Source organism: Siphateles boraxobius, unplaced genomic scaffold, assembly GCF_051911475.1.
Source record: "Siphateles boraxobius isolate OS27281-9 unplaced genomic scaffold, OSU_SipBor_1 6, whole genome shotgun sequence".
NCBI classification, from domain to species: Eukaryota; Metazoa; Chordata; class Actinopteri; order Cypriniformes; family Leuciscidae; genus Siphateles; species Siphateles boraxobius.
This window is the reverse complement of record NW_027509186.1, coordinates 29,404,388-29,420,950: the sequence shown is the minus strand read 5'-3', so window position 1 is coordinate 29,420,950 and position 16,563 is coordinate 29,404,388. Positions and strand designations below refer to the sequence as shown.

At 37.6% G+C, this 16,563-nt stretch overlaps 1 protein-coding gene across 3 annotated transcripts in view; it reads right to left on the bottom strand.

Annotated features, from left to right (window-relative positions):
• Positions 1 to 16,563, bottom strand: part of zbtb16b (zinc finger and BTB domain containing 16b) — a 56,232-nt gene that overhangs the window by 38,150 nt on the left and 1,519 nt on the right. For all 3 annotated transcript variants that reach the window (XR_013195975.1, XM_077208705.1, XM_077208704.1), the window contains exons 2-3: positions 14,459 to 15,738; positions 115 to 212 (exon numbers count right to left, since the gene is read on the bottom strand). Coding sequence is in view for 2 of the 3 variants with exons in the window: in XM_077208705.1 (XP_077064820.1) it covers positions 115 to 212; positions 14,459 to 15,684 (1,324 nt within the window). In the remaining variant the exon portion in view is untranslated. The remainder of the gene's footprint in view (positions 1 to 114; positions 213 to 14,458; positions 15,739 to 16,563) is intronic.

Sequence of the window (16,563 nt, the reverse complement as noted above, 5' to 3'; positions counted from 1 at the left end):
CACCGATCACGTATCACTTGTGCAATGACACTGTAACCCATGTTTTCATCCTTATCGGGACTACATTTGCGCGTGATCATGGTGTTTACGAGGTGGGGGGTGGGGTGAGGTTACCTGAATGAGACAACATGTGCATCCTCAGTCGTAAACTATCCAGGAACTGCTTTCCACAGAACTCACAGCCAAAAGTCTTCACTCCACCGTGCAACTTCCTGTGGATTCAAGACATATTGAGAGATCAAACAGGTGTAACTACACACAGTAACTACACACTTTGACCATTGACCAGCAACAAGTCCAAGCCTATTCATTTCCCAAATATAGCATTTTAATCAACAGCACATTTTTTGTTAACATATGTCTTGGAGTATCGCAATCAATTTTTGTTACCATATGTCTTGGAGTATCGCAATCATTTCATTTTGTGAGTTCAGTATTGTGATATGTATCGAATCGTGTCAAGAGGGTATCGTTACACCCCTAGTATAACTGCTCATTTGGATTGGATATACAAGAGTTCAGCCAAAAATGTAATTCTTTCATCATATGATGTGTGCCTACTTGAATGAGAGATATGTTGCAAGAGGAAATTTGAACATTCTCAAAAACAGTGGAAGTGGAATCAAAAAAAGTATTTAGTGAAATGAACTATTGCTTTAAAGTTAAAAATGCACTTTTATTTAGGAACGCAGCTTCAAAAATCCACGCTTGATATTCTAAACACGCCTGCGTCTGTGGCTCATAGTTTATTTTGATGATACTCTCAACAGGGTGCTGTGAAAGGTTTAGGGCACATACTTCAAAGACTTCAGGCACTCCAAATATTCATCAAGCAGGTCTGAATCAATTAGGCCTAATACAGCAAAAGCTATTAATGAACTGAATAGCATACGCCATCATCTGATGCTTAAAATAAACCTAGACTTGAGTTCAAGAAACACAACTAGCTTGTCTACAAAAGAACATCCGTACCAGAACTAGCTTCAGCAGAGCTGTGAAATATTTACAGTTCAGATGTTGTGACCTGGTGGCTTGAGAGAAAACATTTATGGCTTTGTTTTATCAAAAATTAAACATGCCTCAGAGAAAGGGTACACAGAGAACCTGAGCAAATATATACACTCCATTTCAATGAAGTAGCCAGGCCGGGAGTGAACCATAAGGCCAAAAACCATGCGTCAAACCTAAGTTAAACATGCACACTGTCCATTTAATCTGTCCGCTCGCTCTGAATATTTGTTTTAATTGAAACGTATTAAATGCTTCTGAAATACCCCAGCAGTTCTGTATGTTTAACTGAGTCACGCTGTACATATCAACGACTCGTCCCCCGCCCACTCCTGTTCCCTTCTCTCGCCCGACTCCTTTCATGTGAATTCCAGCCACACACACACACACACACACACAGACAGACGCACCGTCGGCGCGTGCGCTGCATCAACGAGCAGCTGAGCGAGCCCGCCGCAGACGTAACCTTTATTCCTGCTATAGAGCCCTTAATTATCACCGCTCCGCAACCGGGGCGCTGCCAGACACGCACGGGCTCATTATGAACAGGGGCATATTATTTCACCTTGAAAAAAGCTATTAAAGTCAACTCTTGCTACCACCAGGACCGGTCGTGCTAAAATATTAATTCCAGGACATTCTGTTGAAGATCACACAGAGTAATGGAAGCGAATTAGCTTTCTATTCAGATTCAAAGACTAGAGTCAACACCCTCAGGTACGGTCATTTTATTTGACCAAGGATGTTTGCTCAGGTCATGTGCCCTTCGGTTGAGGGCGCAGACAGAATGCGTGTTAGCCGCATTTCACAATCTGTAGCATCTGCTGCGTTGTCCCCCTTTGCAGCCACAACACAAGGTCTGAAATAGACCGCCTGACAGAGCCCAGCATCCCATAAACAATATCCACTCAACCGCAGTGGACACGCTGAGCACCGCTGTCGGCAGCCAGCAGACGTTATCAACAGATTTGTGTGTTTGCTGGAAAAATACTAGAGTTATCGTACTGAATGTTGCCTTTTGGCTTGAAAATGACATATTATTGAACAACCAACGGTTTTTAACAGTCCCAAATCAATGCAGACGTACAGTACAGTGGATGACTAGCTGTTTATGGAGGTTGACTAGTTAGATTTTTCTCTTTGTCTACCTTTATATAGCTGATATGCTGTTTTTAAGGAGATGTATACAGGAACACACCTTCTCTAATGGGGTTTATGCTATTAGGTAGTATGCTTTGCTTTAGTGTGCCAACAGTAATAGTAACTGTTACAGTATCTCTCTCTTTTTCCAGTTTATAACATTGCTACCATAGCCATCAAAACACCTTTTTAAAAAAAAAAAAAAATCTACAGTATTGAACACAATATTTTAAGAGTTTTCAAGTTAAAAGCAGCTCACATTTTGAAAACGGGGGCTGGGTGATATAGCCAAAAATATTATCATGATATTTGTTTTTCATATCATATCATATCATATCATATCATATCATATCATATCATTTCATAAGATATTGATATTTATCACAATATAAATTTACTATTAATGGGGAAGGACAAGCTTTTCACATATTTTTTTTCCACAATTAAACTCCACAGATTTGCTACCATTTAATTTAGGGCCCATAACATCCATTTTATTTTTTCCCTAAATTCTGTGTTTTGGGATTCTGTGATTTATGATTTAATAAAAATGTATATAAGCTTTAACAATTTAAAGGGATAGTTCACCCATAAATGAAAATTCTGTCAGTATTTACTCACCCTCATGTTGTTCCAACCCCGTAAGACCTTCGTTCATCTTCGCAACACGAATTAAGATATTTTTGAAGAAATCTGAGAGCTGGATCACTCCTCCATAGGCTTCTAAGGGATTGACACTTGTCAGCCCCGAAAAGCTAAAGACATCGTTAAAATAGTCCAAGTGACTACAGTGGCTCAATCTTAAGTTTATCAAGCGACGAGAATACTTTTTGTGTGCAAAAAAAACTAAAATAACGACTTTATTTCAACTATTCATTTCCTTGTCTGTTGGCCTCGAGTCAGTTAAACTAGTGTAATAGCGCAGAGCTAGGTCACACCTTGGCTCACTATTGGCCGACGCTGGTCATGTGTGAGGCGTGTGACATACAACAACAGATCATACGCTGTTAAACTAGTGAACTGACTCGAGGCCAACAGAGAAGGAAATGAATAGTTGAAATAAAGTCGTTATTTTTGTTTGTTTTTGCGCACAAAAAGTATTCTCGTCATTTGACAAACTTAAGATTGAGCCACAGTAGTCACTTGGACTATTTTAATGATGTCTTTAATGACTTTTCGGGGCTGGCAAGTTTCAATCCCTGAAGAAGCCTATGGAGGAGTGATCCAGCTCTCAGATTTCATCAAAAATATCTTAATTCGTGTTCCGAAGATGAACAAAGGTCTTACGGGGCTGGAACAACATGAGGGTGAGTAAATACTGACAGAATTTTCATTTATGGGTGAATTATCCATTTAATCAAGCTTTTAAAATGTAATCAAATGGAATTCTAACAATTAATTTACAACAAAGCATGGATGAAAAATATCTTGGTTGTATGATATTCCTTAGAAATAATAATATTGTTATCATTACTTAGTACATATTAGTATGCAGTTGTGATACATTTCTGTCATAATTTCTTGAAGTTAAACCAAACTTTTATTTTGACGTTTTTTTGTGAAGATCTTTTAGTTTCAGTTTCAGTGTGTATTTGACGGTAGTTTTTCTCGGATGAAACAGTAAAAAGCTTGTTAAGTGACTCTCAAAGCAACTCTGGAGATGACGTTAATCTGTTCATGTCTTCATATATTGACATGCCAGACGTTAAAAACACAGTGAGAGTCACATGTGTTTGAGTTTGTGTATCGGATGAAACCGCGCTGTTCATTCACACAAAGACATGCAGAAATCACATGCACTGACTGGCTGTTGAGGCATTTAACTCATATCCAAAGCTTATCATCGTTATCAACGCAAATATTATCACGATCATGATCTCGATATGATATTGTTTATCACCCAGCCCTATCTTAATGCTTTTCATTGAGCAGTTACTTTAACATATGTTGTGAGAAAATCGTTTAGAAAAAGTGTCTGATTGAGTCTGCTGGATGTCCTTAAAGAAACAGTTTACCAAAAATAAAATAAAAAATTATGTCGTTCCAAACCTGAAAGACTCTCTTTCTTCTGTGGAACACAGAAGATACATATACATATTTTAATATAAAAAGTTAAATTTAATTCTAAAATATTTAATTCTAAATATCTTATTTTGTGTTTAACAGAAGAAAGAAGTGGTTTGGTAAGGGAGAGTAAAATGACAGAATTCATTCAGTCAACCCTTTTCATCTAAACAAAGTTAATTGCGAGTTGCTATTATTATTAATCGTACCGTCACACCTGCCCAACAATTTAATTGCTCAGCAAAAGAGCACCTTTCAGAAACCCCTATTAATCTCATTTGTTCTGTCCCCTTGAAAGACACGAACGATTGAACAATACCGATCTGAGATGTGGAGAAATACCTTGTATATGGAACAATAAGAGGAAAATCAATACTTCTCATCTTGATTCCAGTCATTGTCAAAGCAAATCCAAATAGACACAGACAAGTAAAATCATGACAACTCACTGCATTATTCAAATAGAATAGTTTGTGCTCCAGTATCTGACACTGATATGCAGATGTAGACAGTAACAAAAGAATATGAAATAATCCTGAAGTTAGATCAATGTTAAATCAACGTTAAACATGGAAATCAAACTTTTAAAGAACAAAGTGTTAAAAACTCCATCTTCTGGTCGATTTAAGTACACCTGCCCTGAACAAAACAGTTCAGACGAGGTTAGAGGAGAAAAAACAATCTGTAAAGATGATGGTCCATTTGTCTCTACAGGCCGCTGTTATACATTCCTATTAAAATGCAGGCATTAAAATGTCGACTTTCTCTGAGGAGACAAATTGTCGAGCTGTCTGTTTGAGACAGGGCAAGCGCTTGTGTTTCTGGAGTGGGCCACTGGAAGTGGCTTTGATTAATGGCAGGCCAGAGCAGAGCTGCTAGAGTACCTTTCCCACTGAGAGAGCAATTCAGGGGCTGATGTGTGCAATCGGATACTAGAGCACTGCCAAATTACCAATGAGGCGGCTTTAAAGGAAGTCTTCCCCAATGCAGTATGAGAAAACCCTATGAAGCATGAATGAGAAAACAGAAACACTTCACACAAACCCACAAACAAATGTCCATTTATCAAGATAGCTAGGGTGTTCTGGGTGGTTGGTTGCCAAGTAAAAAAAAAAAAAACGGTTAAGAAAATTTTTATTCTTAAGAATGTTTTGTGAATCTGGCATCTGGCCCTAGAATATCATAGATTTTATATATATATATATATATATATATATATATACATACAGGGTCCGAAACTAACACCCGCCAAGCGCCAAATGCGGGTAGATTTTCCGTTTGGCGAGTAAATCTCAAAAGGCTATCCGCCACACTGGCGGGTGAATGTTCCAGACATCCAAAGTCTTGCGGAAGTTCCGGGAGTCTCCCGCATATTGATAGCGGCTGCCTGATGCCCGCAAATTAGTTCAAATCTCCAGGAATCTAGAGCGAGCGAGAAAGAGCGCGCTCATACTTTGCTCCAAACCGTGTAGCGCGCGCACTGCAGAAAGCGAAAGACCTTGCGTGTGTGTGCCTCAAGAAGCGTGTGTGAACCTTCTTCACACCAAAAATAGACCAACACTAAATATATTTTTTTAATTTAAATAATTAACAAATTAAGATGACAAAAAGAAAACACTGAATCAGTTTGAAGCTTTGAAAAAACTGCTTTTTTTACATCAGACTACGTTTTTCCATCAAATAAAAATAGCAGGCCTACCTCAATCCACAGCTTGTCTAGTTTTTACTTAAAAAAGTAACATTTCTACATGATGTGAGGTGAGTCTGGGTCTCCGATGGCACAGATGTCCCGGGAATACAGAGATAACGTCTCGGTAGAGTGGCCAACTTCGGAAAGCGCCTTTCATTTGCTTGTGGATGTTTGCTTCGCAAGTGATATTGCATTGTACTTGCACTAGGCCTACTGCTATTTTAATACCGCGTAGCATATTTAGAAAGTAACTTCGTCGCCCTTTCTGTCGAAATGGTCCAACACAGTAGCTACTTCTTTTCGCTTGCTTCATTGTGCTTGCTCAGCGAAATATGTATTTAGGCGCGTGTGGTTGCGCTTGTCGACGCACCCCATGATTTAACAAATATAGGCTATATACTGTTTTTTTTAACCATGCAGCAAACAAACAAAAAAGCTAAATGTGTGTGTGTGTATATATATATATATATATATATTAATATATATTTTTATTTTTTATTTTTTTATTATTATTATTATTTTTTTTTTTACTTTTAATCTGTTTAACTGATAGTATTAATTAAGTAAAAATGTTTACTTTCGGTAAAGTATCTGATAGTTTTACAAAACCTTCAAATGTACTGTTATGAGCACTAGTTCCATGCTCACATCTTCCATGTCTCACTATTTGTTGCTCTGATTTGACTTCTATTTACTCTTATTCATTCAACATAATACTTATCTCAATTAAATGTACTGAAATGAATGTATATGTGACACAAAAAGGCTGTTTATTATTTTGGCCGGTAAAAAATATGCTTGGCTGGTGGATTTTTTCATCTACCAGTCCCCGTGGCAGGTGAGCCAAAAAGTTAATTTCGGACCCTGTATATATATATATATATATATATATATATATATGTATGACATATAGATGACGATATTTTACATTCTTAAAAATTAAAAATCTTCTTTTTTTCTTAAGATTGTTCTAAAGACAACACTAAAGAATTCCTAAAAAAATTCTTAAAAATCATTGTAAAGAACATGAAATTCAGTAACAAATCTACAAAAACATCAAATATAGACCATGAATAACATTATAACCATAACATAACATAAGAGTTTCTCAAGATTTAGGAACATTCTTATGAACTTATAATTTATTTGAGCTTATTTCTCTAAAATGTTCATGAATCTGGCCGCTGGTCTCTCAAGGCTTGCGCCTCCTATTAATGTACTGTGAGACTACATGATTTTGCTTTATCATCCACCAGTCAAAATTGTTTGTTAATCACTTTTTGAGTAATAGCACAACTCTACTCATGATTTGAGGCATCATTAATGTCTGTACAACAAACAGAGAGGGATAAGTTGCACATAGATGTTTAATACTTTAGGTTGGAATTTGCTGTTTTTGTTAAGATACCAAACAAACCACAACAAAATAATTCAACAAAATGTGGCACAGGCTGTATATATAGTATTAAAACCATGTTTGGCAGCGGCTTCAGTGACATTCTTCCTTGCGAGGCTACAGAGGAAAACTGGAAAGATTCTCAGCAAATTGGGAAGTGTTCAATTTACCCGTGCATTGGATGCTCAATGACCTTACGGCATTGTGCGAGTGAGGCCATTGGCATTATGACAGCACGAGTACATCCTCACAGCTGACTGTGCTTCCCTCAGGGTCTACTGAAAGATTGCTGCTGGCAATTTCACAGAGTTCTGTCTAGAAAGCTTCTAACGCTGTTATGGAGGTTGGAAAAGCTGCCAAATGTTATCTGGGTGTAACATGGTGTAACAACAGTGTGGCGATCTACTATAATTTTGTACTGAAAATGTAGATACTTAGCGGAGCACCATGAATCATGGCCTCTCAAACAACATTATTATTATCTATTAAACTCAGATTCCAGGTAAGGTTATGTGTCTCACTCAAGGTCAATGTGACACTGCACAAACAAGTACTATGGCAGCAATAACCAGTTTTTTGTTTTGTTTTACACAACTGCTCAAATTTCACTCAGTGGCCTTGATAGTATGCTGAATCCCTGACCTTTAAACTTATCTGAGTATTTTTCTAATCTTTAAACATTAAATATTTAATTTTGGGGTTCACTCAGTGTACTGGAGTATCTCTTGTGTTATTAGTTTAAATGGGTAATTCATTACAACAATTTGAGCCTAATGGTACTAATCTATCTATCTATCTATCTATCTATCTATCTATCTATCTATCTATCTATCTATCTATCTATCTATCTATCTATCTATCTATCTATCTATCTATCTATCTATCTATCTAGAAATAAGAAAATTATCAATCTCAAATTGTTGTAATGAATCACTCATTTCTAGAGAGATAGCTAGATGGATATATAAATAGATAGATAGATAGATAGATAGATAGACAGATAGACAGACAGATAGATAGATGGATAGATAGATAGATAGATAGATAGATAGATAGATAGATAGATAGATAGATAGATAGATAGATAGATAGATAGATAGATAGATGAATGTCAAAATGTTTTTTGACAGTTTAAGTAGTCAAATATTGTGTAACTATTAAATTACTGAATGGTTTAAGTTTTACAGTAGTTACATTAAATGAACAGCAGTCATTTCTGACATCTTTGTAAGACTATGAATGATTCAAAGCCCATCTTTAGCCAGAAAACTGCGTATTTTTTACATTTTCTTCAAGCTTACATACACTATAATGAGCATGCAGGTATCCTTGTGTAAGCCCAAGACTAAACAGGCCACTATAAACACTTTCAAAGGGAAAGGGTTTGATGTAAACTTTGACTCTTTCTCTTAGTGAGCCAACAAGAGCTCTGGCACAAAGGCCACATTACGCTAACTGTGTGGAATTAGTGTGAAATGTAGGCTACCGGTCATCATCTGAGGGTTAAACTAACCTTTTACTTTGATCATAAGTTTGGGTTACAAGGGCACAGACAGCAAAACATGTGGCCGAGCCAACAAAATCAAAGTTGTTTGTATTTTGGCATATTACGCTAGAGTTTAGGAACTGTGACTAAAGTCACTGTTTTCAGCTGAATCTCAGAGTCGCCAATCAATAAGTCACCCAACCCCCAAGGCTACGGCCAGAGCTATGAAAACAGGCGCACACACACTCAAACACACAAAAGAGGGTCTGAACACAAGAACAATGCGCGAAAGAGAAGAAAAAACACCCTCAGGCCGCCAAAGGTCAGAAGTTTGACCCGACCCTAAAGAGTTGACCTGTATAGCCGTGATAAGGGCTGAAAGAGTCCTGTCTTTGCCTGATAGCAGGCTTTGGGGTGAAAAGATACTAGAAGGCTTAAAGTCTTGACCAACTGGATTCCAGAGTCTGCGGAGAAGACAGAAGTTTAAAGATCACTGGGTGGCCATAGTCTTGTGGGACAGGAAGGGCTTGAAGCGCTAATGAAGCTTGACCAGGGCAATGCTCTCTGAAAACATATCTTCTCCGGAGGCTGGGTTATCCATTAATGGGCTCAATGTGTTTTCTTTAGCCCCTTCTACACTGTGGATCCTTATAAATGTCATGCTAATCTTTCAGTGGATTCATGATCTATCACTAGAGCTATCTTTAATACAAATCTAAAATAGTTTGGGGAACACATGGACCATTAACTATGACTTTTGCCTCAATGAACTCCTAATTAACTGCTTATTATTTAGTTGTTAATTTAACAAATTGGGTAGGATTAAGGGATGTAGAAAAAGGTCATGCAGAATAAGTCATTAATATGTGATTTATAAGTACTAATAAACAGCCAATACTAGTAATATGCAAGCTAATAAGCAACTAGTTATTAGTGAGAATTGGTCCCCAAACTAAAGTGTTAGCAATATTTCATTTATTACAGGCATTAATAGACAAAACTGTGAGGTTAATTCTTAAAACACTATTTGCCACACAATTCTGCTTCTCAAGTAAATTGATATTTTAATAAAAATACATAATAATACCTAAAATACACATATTGTAACCTAAAATGGGTTGTTAAATGTGTTAAGTTAAAAAATATATTTTATTTAAAAAACTAAACATGACTAAAAGAGGTTCAAATCAGATAAAAAAAGCTTTTCACATTGTATAGTCCATTTAGTTTCTTTATCTTGCTATTAGGCCTATATAGACAGACATATAAAAGCTCAGATCCCAACATAGATCGAAAAAAACTGCAGCATATGATTACCTATGATAATCTTTATCAGGTCAACCAAACTTCCTGTTGAGAAAGGACATATACAGTGTCCTCTCAGGAGACTACTGGTATGTAAGTTAGGGCTGCTGTTGTAGTTAACAGAGGATAAAGGGAGAGGCTGAGTAAACAAAAGGTCATCTGAAGCAACAGTTGAGAAGACAATGGATGAGCTCTGAAGCCTGGTGTGTGAAAGACACTCATTATCTCTGTGCTTTAGTTTCTTTACTATTGAACCGCCGTTTGTGTACGTTACTGTTCATAAGCTTGGGATTGGAATTTTTTGAAATAAATCTCTTAGGCTCACTGAGGCTTCATTTATTTGATCAAAAATACAGTAAAGCACAGTAATATTGTGATTTTTTCTTGTTTTTACAATTTAAAATAAAAGTTATGTATTTTAATATATTTCAAAATTGAAACCGTGAAAACGGCCATTGAAAAGTGAAACCAAAGCTGCATTTTCAGCAGTCATTACTCAAGTCTCACATGATCCTTCAGAAATCATTCTAAAAGTGCTGCTTAATATTTTTTGTGGAAGTAATGATAGACTGGAATAATTAAGCTTTGCCAGCTTTGCCAATCAGAAAAATGATTTTAAATTATATTATTACTCCACATATTACTGTTGTTACTGTATTGTATTAAATAAATGCAGCCTTGGTGAGCATAAATCTGTTGAAAACATTAATATATATATACAGTATATATATACAGTATATATATATATATATATATATATATATATATATATCAGTGTATATTATATATATCTAATTTATTTATATATATATATAATATATAGTCCTCACAGATTTTTTTAAATGTTAGGACAACAATACTTAAGTAAAAATACAAATAGATCTTCTTTGTTTTGATGAATTGTTTATTTAAGTAGAAATATGTGACAAAATTAAGTGTAAAATAAGTCTTAAAATAAGTGTTTTTTGTTTTCGACAGAATTCTCTTATGCTCACCAAGGCTGCATTTAATTTAAAAAAAATGCAGTAACAACAGTAATATGAAATAATATATATATATATATATATATATATTGTATGTTTACATTAACAATGTTATTAATGTTCTATTAATTAAAACCAAGTATAAATCTTATCAAGTTAGTGTTTTTAATTGTTTTAATTTCCTCTCGGGAAGTCTAAGCAAAAGTCTAAGCATTTTTAAAGGGAATGATAATTTAAACAATATATTTATTTTTGAACTGATGTTCAGGTTCAGTTGTTATTTTTTTTAGTAAACTTATTTTCCGATTATCAGTCATCATTATCATTTTTATTTTCACCATGCTGATTGCTCACTAAAATCACCACACAGTCATCATGTTTTCAGGCCATTTAAAAGTTGATTTGGATGTGACATAGCGGTGATATCTAAGTGGGTGAGTTGTTTACCTTTTTTTAAATAGTCTTCCCAATAACGCCATCATTTTTTTCAATCAGACTGATTTGTGAACATGGAATGCGTGAAAACAAGAGGCGGAATTTATCTTACGAACCAATCGTATCCAACCATTACAATAATATCAAATCATATGGATATTGCCTCCTCTCACATGACTTTTCCCCATTCATTCTCAATTGCCCCCCAGCAAACCCAGTGAGTAGGCACTGCCTACTCCTATATATATATATATATATATATATATATATATATATATGTATACAGACACAGGAAGTAGCGCTATTTCATCTGTCTTTCTTGACCTCTCTGTCTCTCAATCTCCCTCTGTTTGCTCTATAACAAAAGATCTAATTAGAGCTGTGAGCGCCGAGGCCAATGCGAGTGCTCAAGGATCTCCCACTTCCAGGGATTCCTAAGCAGCCGAGCTGATCTGTGTCCCCTAGAGCCCCTGCACACATCACTCGTCTCCCTGCCGCCCACGGTAGATTGTGAGTTCACGTCAGCGGCAGATCAAATCCACTCAGTGGAAAGCAGCACATTCCTCGGCTCGACCGCGGGGCAGAAATGACATGCATGACAGGAGCGAGACCAAGCACAGCGGCTTGCATAGGTCTCAATCCAGAGGAGAGTGTGTTTGTTGCACGACTGTTGTGATGTCCACCGCTATCGCATTTATGTCAAATGGCTGGCTGTGTTTAGACTCGTTCCAGAGGACTGAGAAGGCTTTGGTGGGTGCATCTGGTTTAAAGATTCACGACATTGAGGGCCTCTCGCAATTGGGGCAAAAGTTTAACTGTTATTGGTATTGGGTCGCCTCACAATGACCACAATGACCCTGTGGGGCCCTGGGCTTTCATAACTTCCTGTGTGCAAGTCAGATGTCGGCGGATCTTAACATCTGTCACTGTTCACAAACCAGAAAGAGGGCAAGTTGAGTTTATGCACAAATATTAGCGACTGACTAACCTACTAACCTACTGTCTGGATGGGATTACTGTACTGTCATCTTAACCTTACTGACTTTGATTTGGTGAACATTTAAATATATATATATATATATATATATATATATATATATATATATATATATATATTATTAAACCATAATTGTTTTGTCAAATATGTTAAGAAATAATATAATAAAATATTATGCGGTAATACTTTATTTTATGGTCCAATTCTCACTATCTAGTTTCTTATTAGGATGCATATTACTAGGATACTGACTGTTTTAGTACTTATATTAATGCCTTATTCTGCATGAACATATTCTACATCCCTAATCATACCCAATTCATAAACTTAACAACTACCTTACTAACTATTAGTAAGCAGTAATTAAGAGTTTATTGAGGCAAAAGTCATAGTTAATAGTTAGTAATAGTTAAAATTGTGACCGATTATGCCAAACTACTAGATTTTTTTTAAAAATAGTTTTAATTTTGTAACAAAACACAGCAGAAAAGGTGTTTTCAAGTCATTGTATGTACTAGTTGATCTGTGTATGTATTTCTAAATGCATTAGACCGGACAAAGAAGGAGCACCATGTGTTTTAGCGCCACACTGGAATGGAGAAAATCTGATAGGATGTGATCATCAGGTCTCAGACAGGAAACCCGGGTCGGTGTCATTGGGTTCAGCTCAGCATTTGTGGGAATAAATGAAAGAGTATCAGGTGCACTGCAATACACACAACGTGTGGCCACTTTATCTGTGTCTGACAGAAGGCTAAAGTCACTATCAGACCATCTTCACCACAGAGACTAAGGAGAGCGGTGCAGGGTTATCTTCCACTCTGATAAATACAGATAAAGCACAACCTACTGTTTGAGAGTCCAAGTTTAAACTGCATGGCCATCGGTCAACGCCCAAACCAATAAAACTACTATAAGGGCGGGCTTTGCTTGATGAGTAATGGGTTTCATATGTCAACTACAGCAATAAATATTTTATTTTGACATATGGCTAACACCATTTGGATGTCCACCAATTGAAAGCGTGAGTACATTCTGAGCAAAAACAAAAATGGACTGATTTTATGAATATGTATTGTTTGCTTTAGCTTAGAAAAATAGTGCTTCTAATCCATCTGTCCGTCTGAGCAAAGCTGCTCCTGGCTGATCATTTTTACAAAGTCAAGCCACAGGTTATGGAGGGAAGGTTAGGGTCAAGCTGTACTAAGCAGCACTTCTTTTCTGCACAGAAAGACCTTGCTCTTTCTTTTGTGAAAAGACAAGGTCTTCCTGTGCAGATCTGGCAGACATTTCTATCCTGCGCAGCACTGCTTTCAATAAGCATGAGGAAGTACATTAAAGGGACAGTTCACCCAAAAATGAAAATTCTGTTGTCATTTACTCACCGTCTTGTTATTTTACTGTAGACTTGTATGACTTACTTTGTTCTGAAGACCACAAAAGCACAACATTTTGTTCAGTAAGTCTTTTCCACACTATATACATGTAAACATGCGCTTAATGGAAGTCTTCCAATATTGTGCTCACGTCTTTTGCTACGTCACGAGACTTTGCATTTTTTTCGCATTCCACTGTTCAAATCTCACGTTTTTCAACATAAAACGCCTTCGCTAGACGGATGACTTTCTTCCGTGTGTTTGCATCACAGAGGGCTCAAGTTAAGTTCATCTTTTTAAAAAACATGTCTTCAGAACCTTGTTTTTTTTCCATTCCATTGCTTGCGTTTCATGTTTTTCCAACGCAAATGTCTTTCGTGCTTTATGCCGCCAAAAAAAAATTTTCATCCTTTTTGGTCAACATTCACTTTGATTGTATGGAAAAGAGCAGTGTGAACATTCTGCTAACTTTCTCTTTTTGGGTTCCACAGAACGAAGAAAGTCATAGGGTTCCATTCCTTATATAAATATAAATAACATGACAAGCCAACAGGAAAGCCACAAATAACTTCACTCACCTGTGTTGTTCAGCAGCTTCATTATCAGGCAGCTCCATATCACACACCTCGCATCGTTCTTTCTGGGTTTGGGCCTCGTGCTTCACGCTGGCTTTGAAATCCCCGAGCTTGCTTAAGAACTCCCTCTGAATCAAGCTCTGATGGAAAAGCCCCCCATATGCACTGAAATCCATCGACATGGCCAGGGAGGATGGCACATGAAGCGACGAGGCCATGGATACAGGCAAGGGCAGCATGCTTTCGCTCTTATGGTTGGACGGGATAGAGCACAGCGAAGCGAAATGTCTATCAGCCAGACTGGCCATATTGACCAGAGCCGCTTGGCTGTTGTCTCCTTGGGAATCAGCAGAACTATCAGCTGAGTGGAGCTCGCGGGCGCTGGTGATGACACTGCCTCTGGTCGGGGTTCCAGGAGTGTCTAGGTGCTGCCTGGAGTCTCCACCGCCCTCCCCGTTCCTGGGGAAGCCCCCTTCGTGTTGGTAGTCCTCGTCTACCTGCATCATCTCAGTTTTGATCTTATCTAGCAATGGAGATGCCTTCCCAAGGTTATGGGAGAAACTCTGGGCCATGTTGCCTTGGAGGACGGACTGACCCATGCTCATCAGGCCCTCTACCGCTGCTTTAGTCGGACTGACGGTTGAGAGACCCAGCTGGGCGGACTCTGAAGCTCTCGTATCGACCATGCTAACCAGGGCCAGGCGATGGCGGGCGGCAGCACCATAGCCGGCGTCCTGTATGGAATGCTTTTTAGAGATCAATGTGCTCTTAAGGTACTTGATCCTACGGTCATCGACATCTTCTGCACCGTTCTCATTCATATTCACATCTGTGTCTTTCTCTTCGGATGCCTGGATGGTTTCCAAGATCCTCAGGCATTGCTCCTCCAAGTATTCTATCTCTAAAATCTCTGCGGCGTACAGCAGGTCGTCCAGGTCTTCCAGCCTGGCTTGGAGCGTGGCGGTGTAGGCGTACTCCAAAATCTGCTGGAAGGTCTTTGGTGAGAGGAAGTCCAGAGTGTAATGTTGGCTGTTGCGGTGGAACAGGATCTCAAACATCTTACTAGCACATGCAAGCACGGTTCTGTGGGCATGGAACTCCTGGCTGTCGACCATGATGACCACATCACACAATGTCCCAGAGAGGCGCATCTGGTTGGCCTTCTGCAGGAGCGATGCGGGGTGGCCGGGGTTCTGGAGGTGGATCGCACCCATTTTAGTCAAATCCATTACATCGACATTTACCGAACCATCTCACAGATTTGCTTCTCTCCTTGAGTGCTCCTGTAAACGTCAATCAGTCATGTAACAAAAACAAGAATGAGCACAAAATACACTACGTTATATGTGCAATGCTCAGTTCATTCATCTCAGTTACACAGGTCATGTTAATCATCACTCAAACAGGTTAACTCAGTGTTTTGAGAAAAAGACAAAAGGGGCGTTGATGTTGTTGAACCTCCTAACAGAGGCACTAGCCAATCATCACAAAATGTACTTAATGTTATGCAATCGCAGTGATAGTAGTGGAAAGCTGCCAGGTGAAACTAAACTGACAGCATTTGAACCATGCCTGAGAGGAACTTGCAATTGTAATATTGTTCTTTTGGCAAGAAGCATAATTTCTTTTAACTGTGCCTTTAATTTTGTTGTAACACTGAGTGACATTCCTGCGGTAGAAAAGAATGAAAACTCACCGCAGGAGTGACATTTTAATCGCACATCTGTTGTGACTCTGCTCTATAAAAACTAATAAGGCTAATTGTCTAAGCAGTTATATATTACTTAAAGGTTCATCTAATACTAATGCAGATTTTTTTTGTGATAAAGTATTCAATAACCAATTCCGATTTTTTTTCTGACACAATGATAAATAATAATGATAGTGATAATTGTTTGTAAGTTTCACATAAGCATGAATTACTTATGTACAAGGCCAAATAATTTATAAAGAAAAAAGTAAATTTATAAAGAAATTTTGTTATGTTTAGACGCATTTTGTTTATATGTGGACCCAAGAAATCTATTACAAAAAAAAACAATACACAGTTTGATCTATTTTTTTATACATATTCAGTTTTCTGCTTTATCTTTTTTGGTCTCACCAAA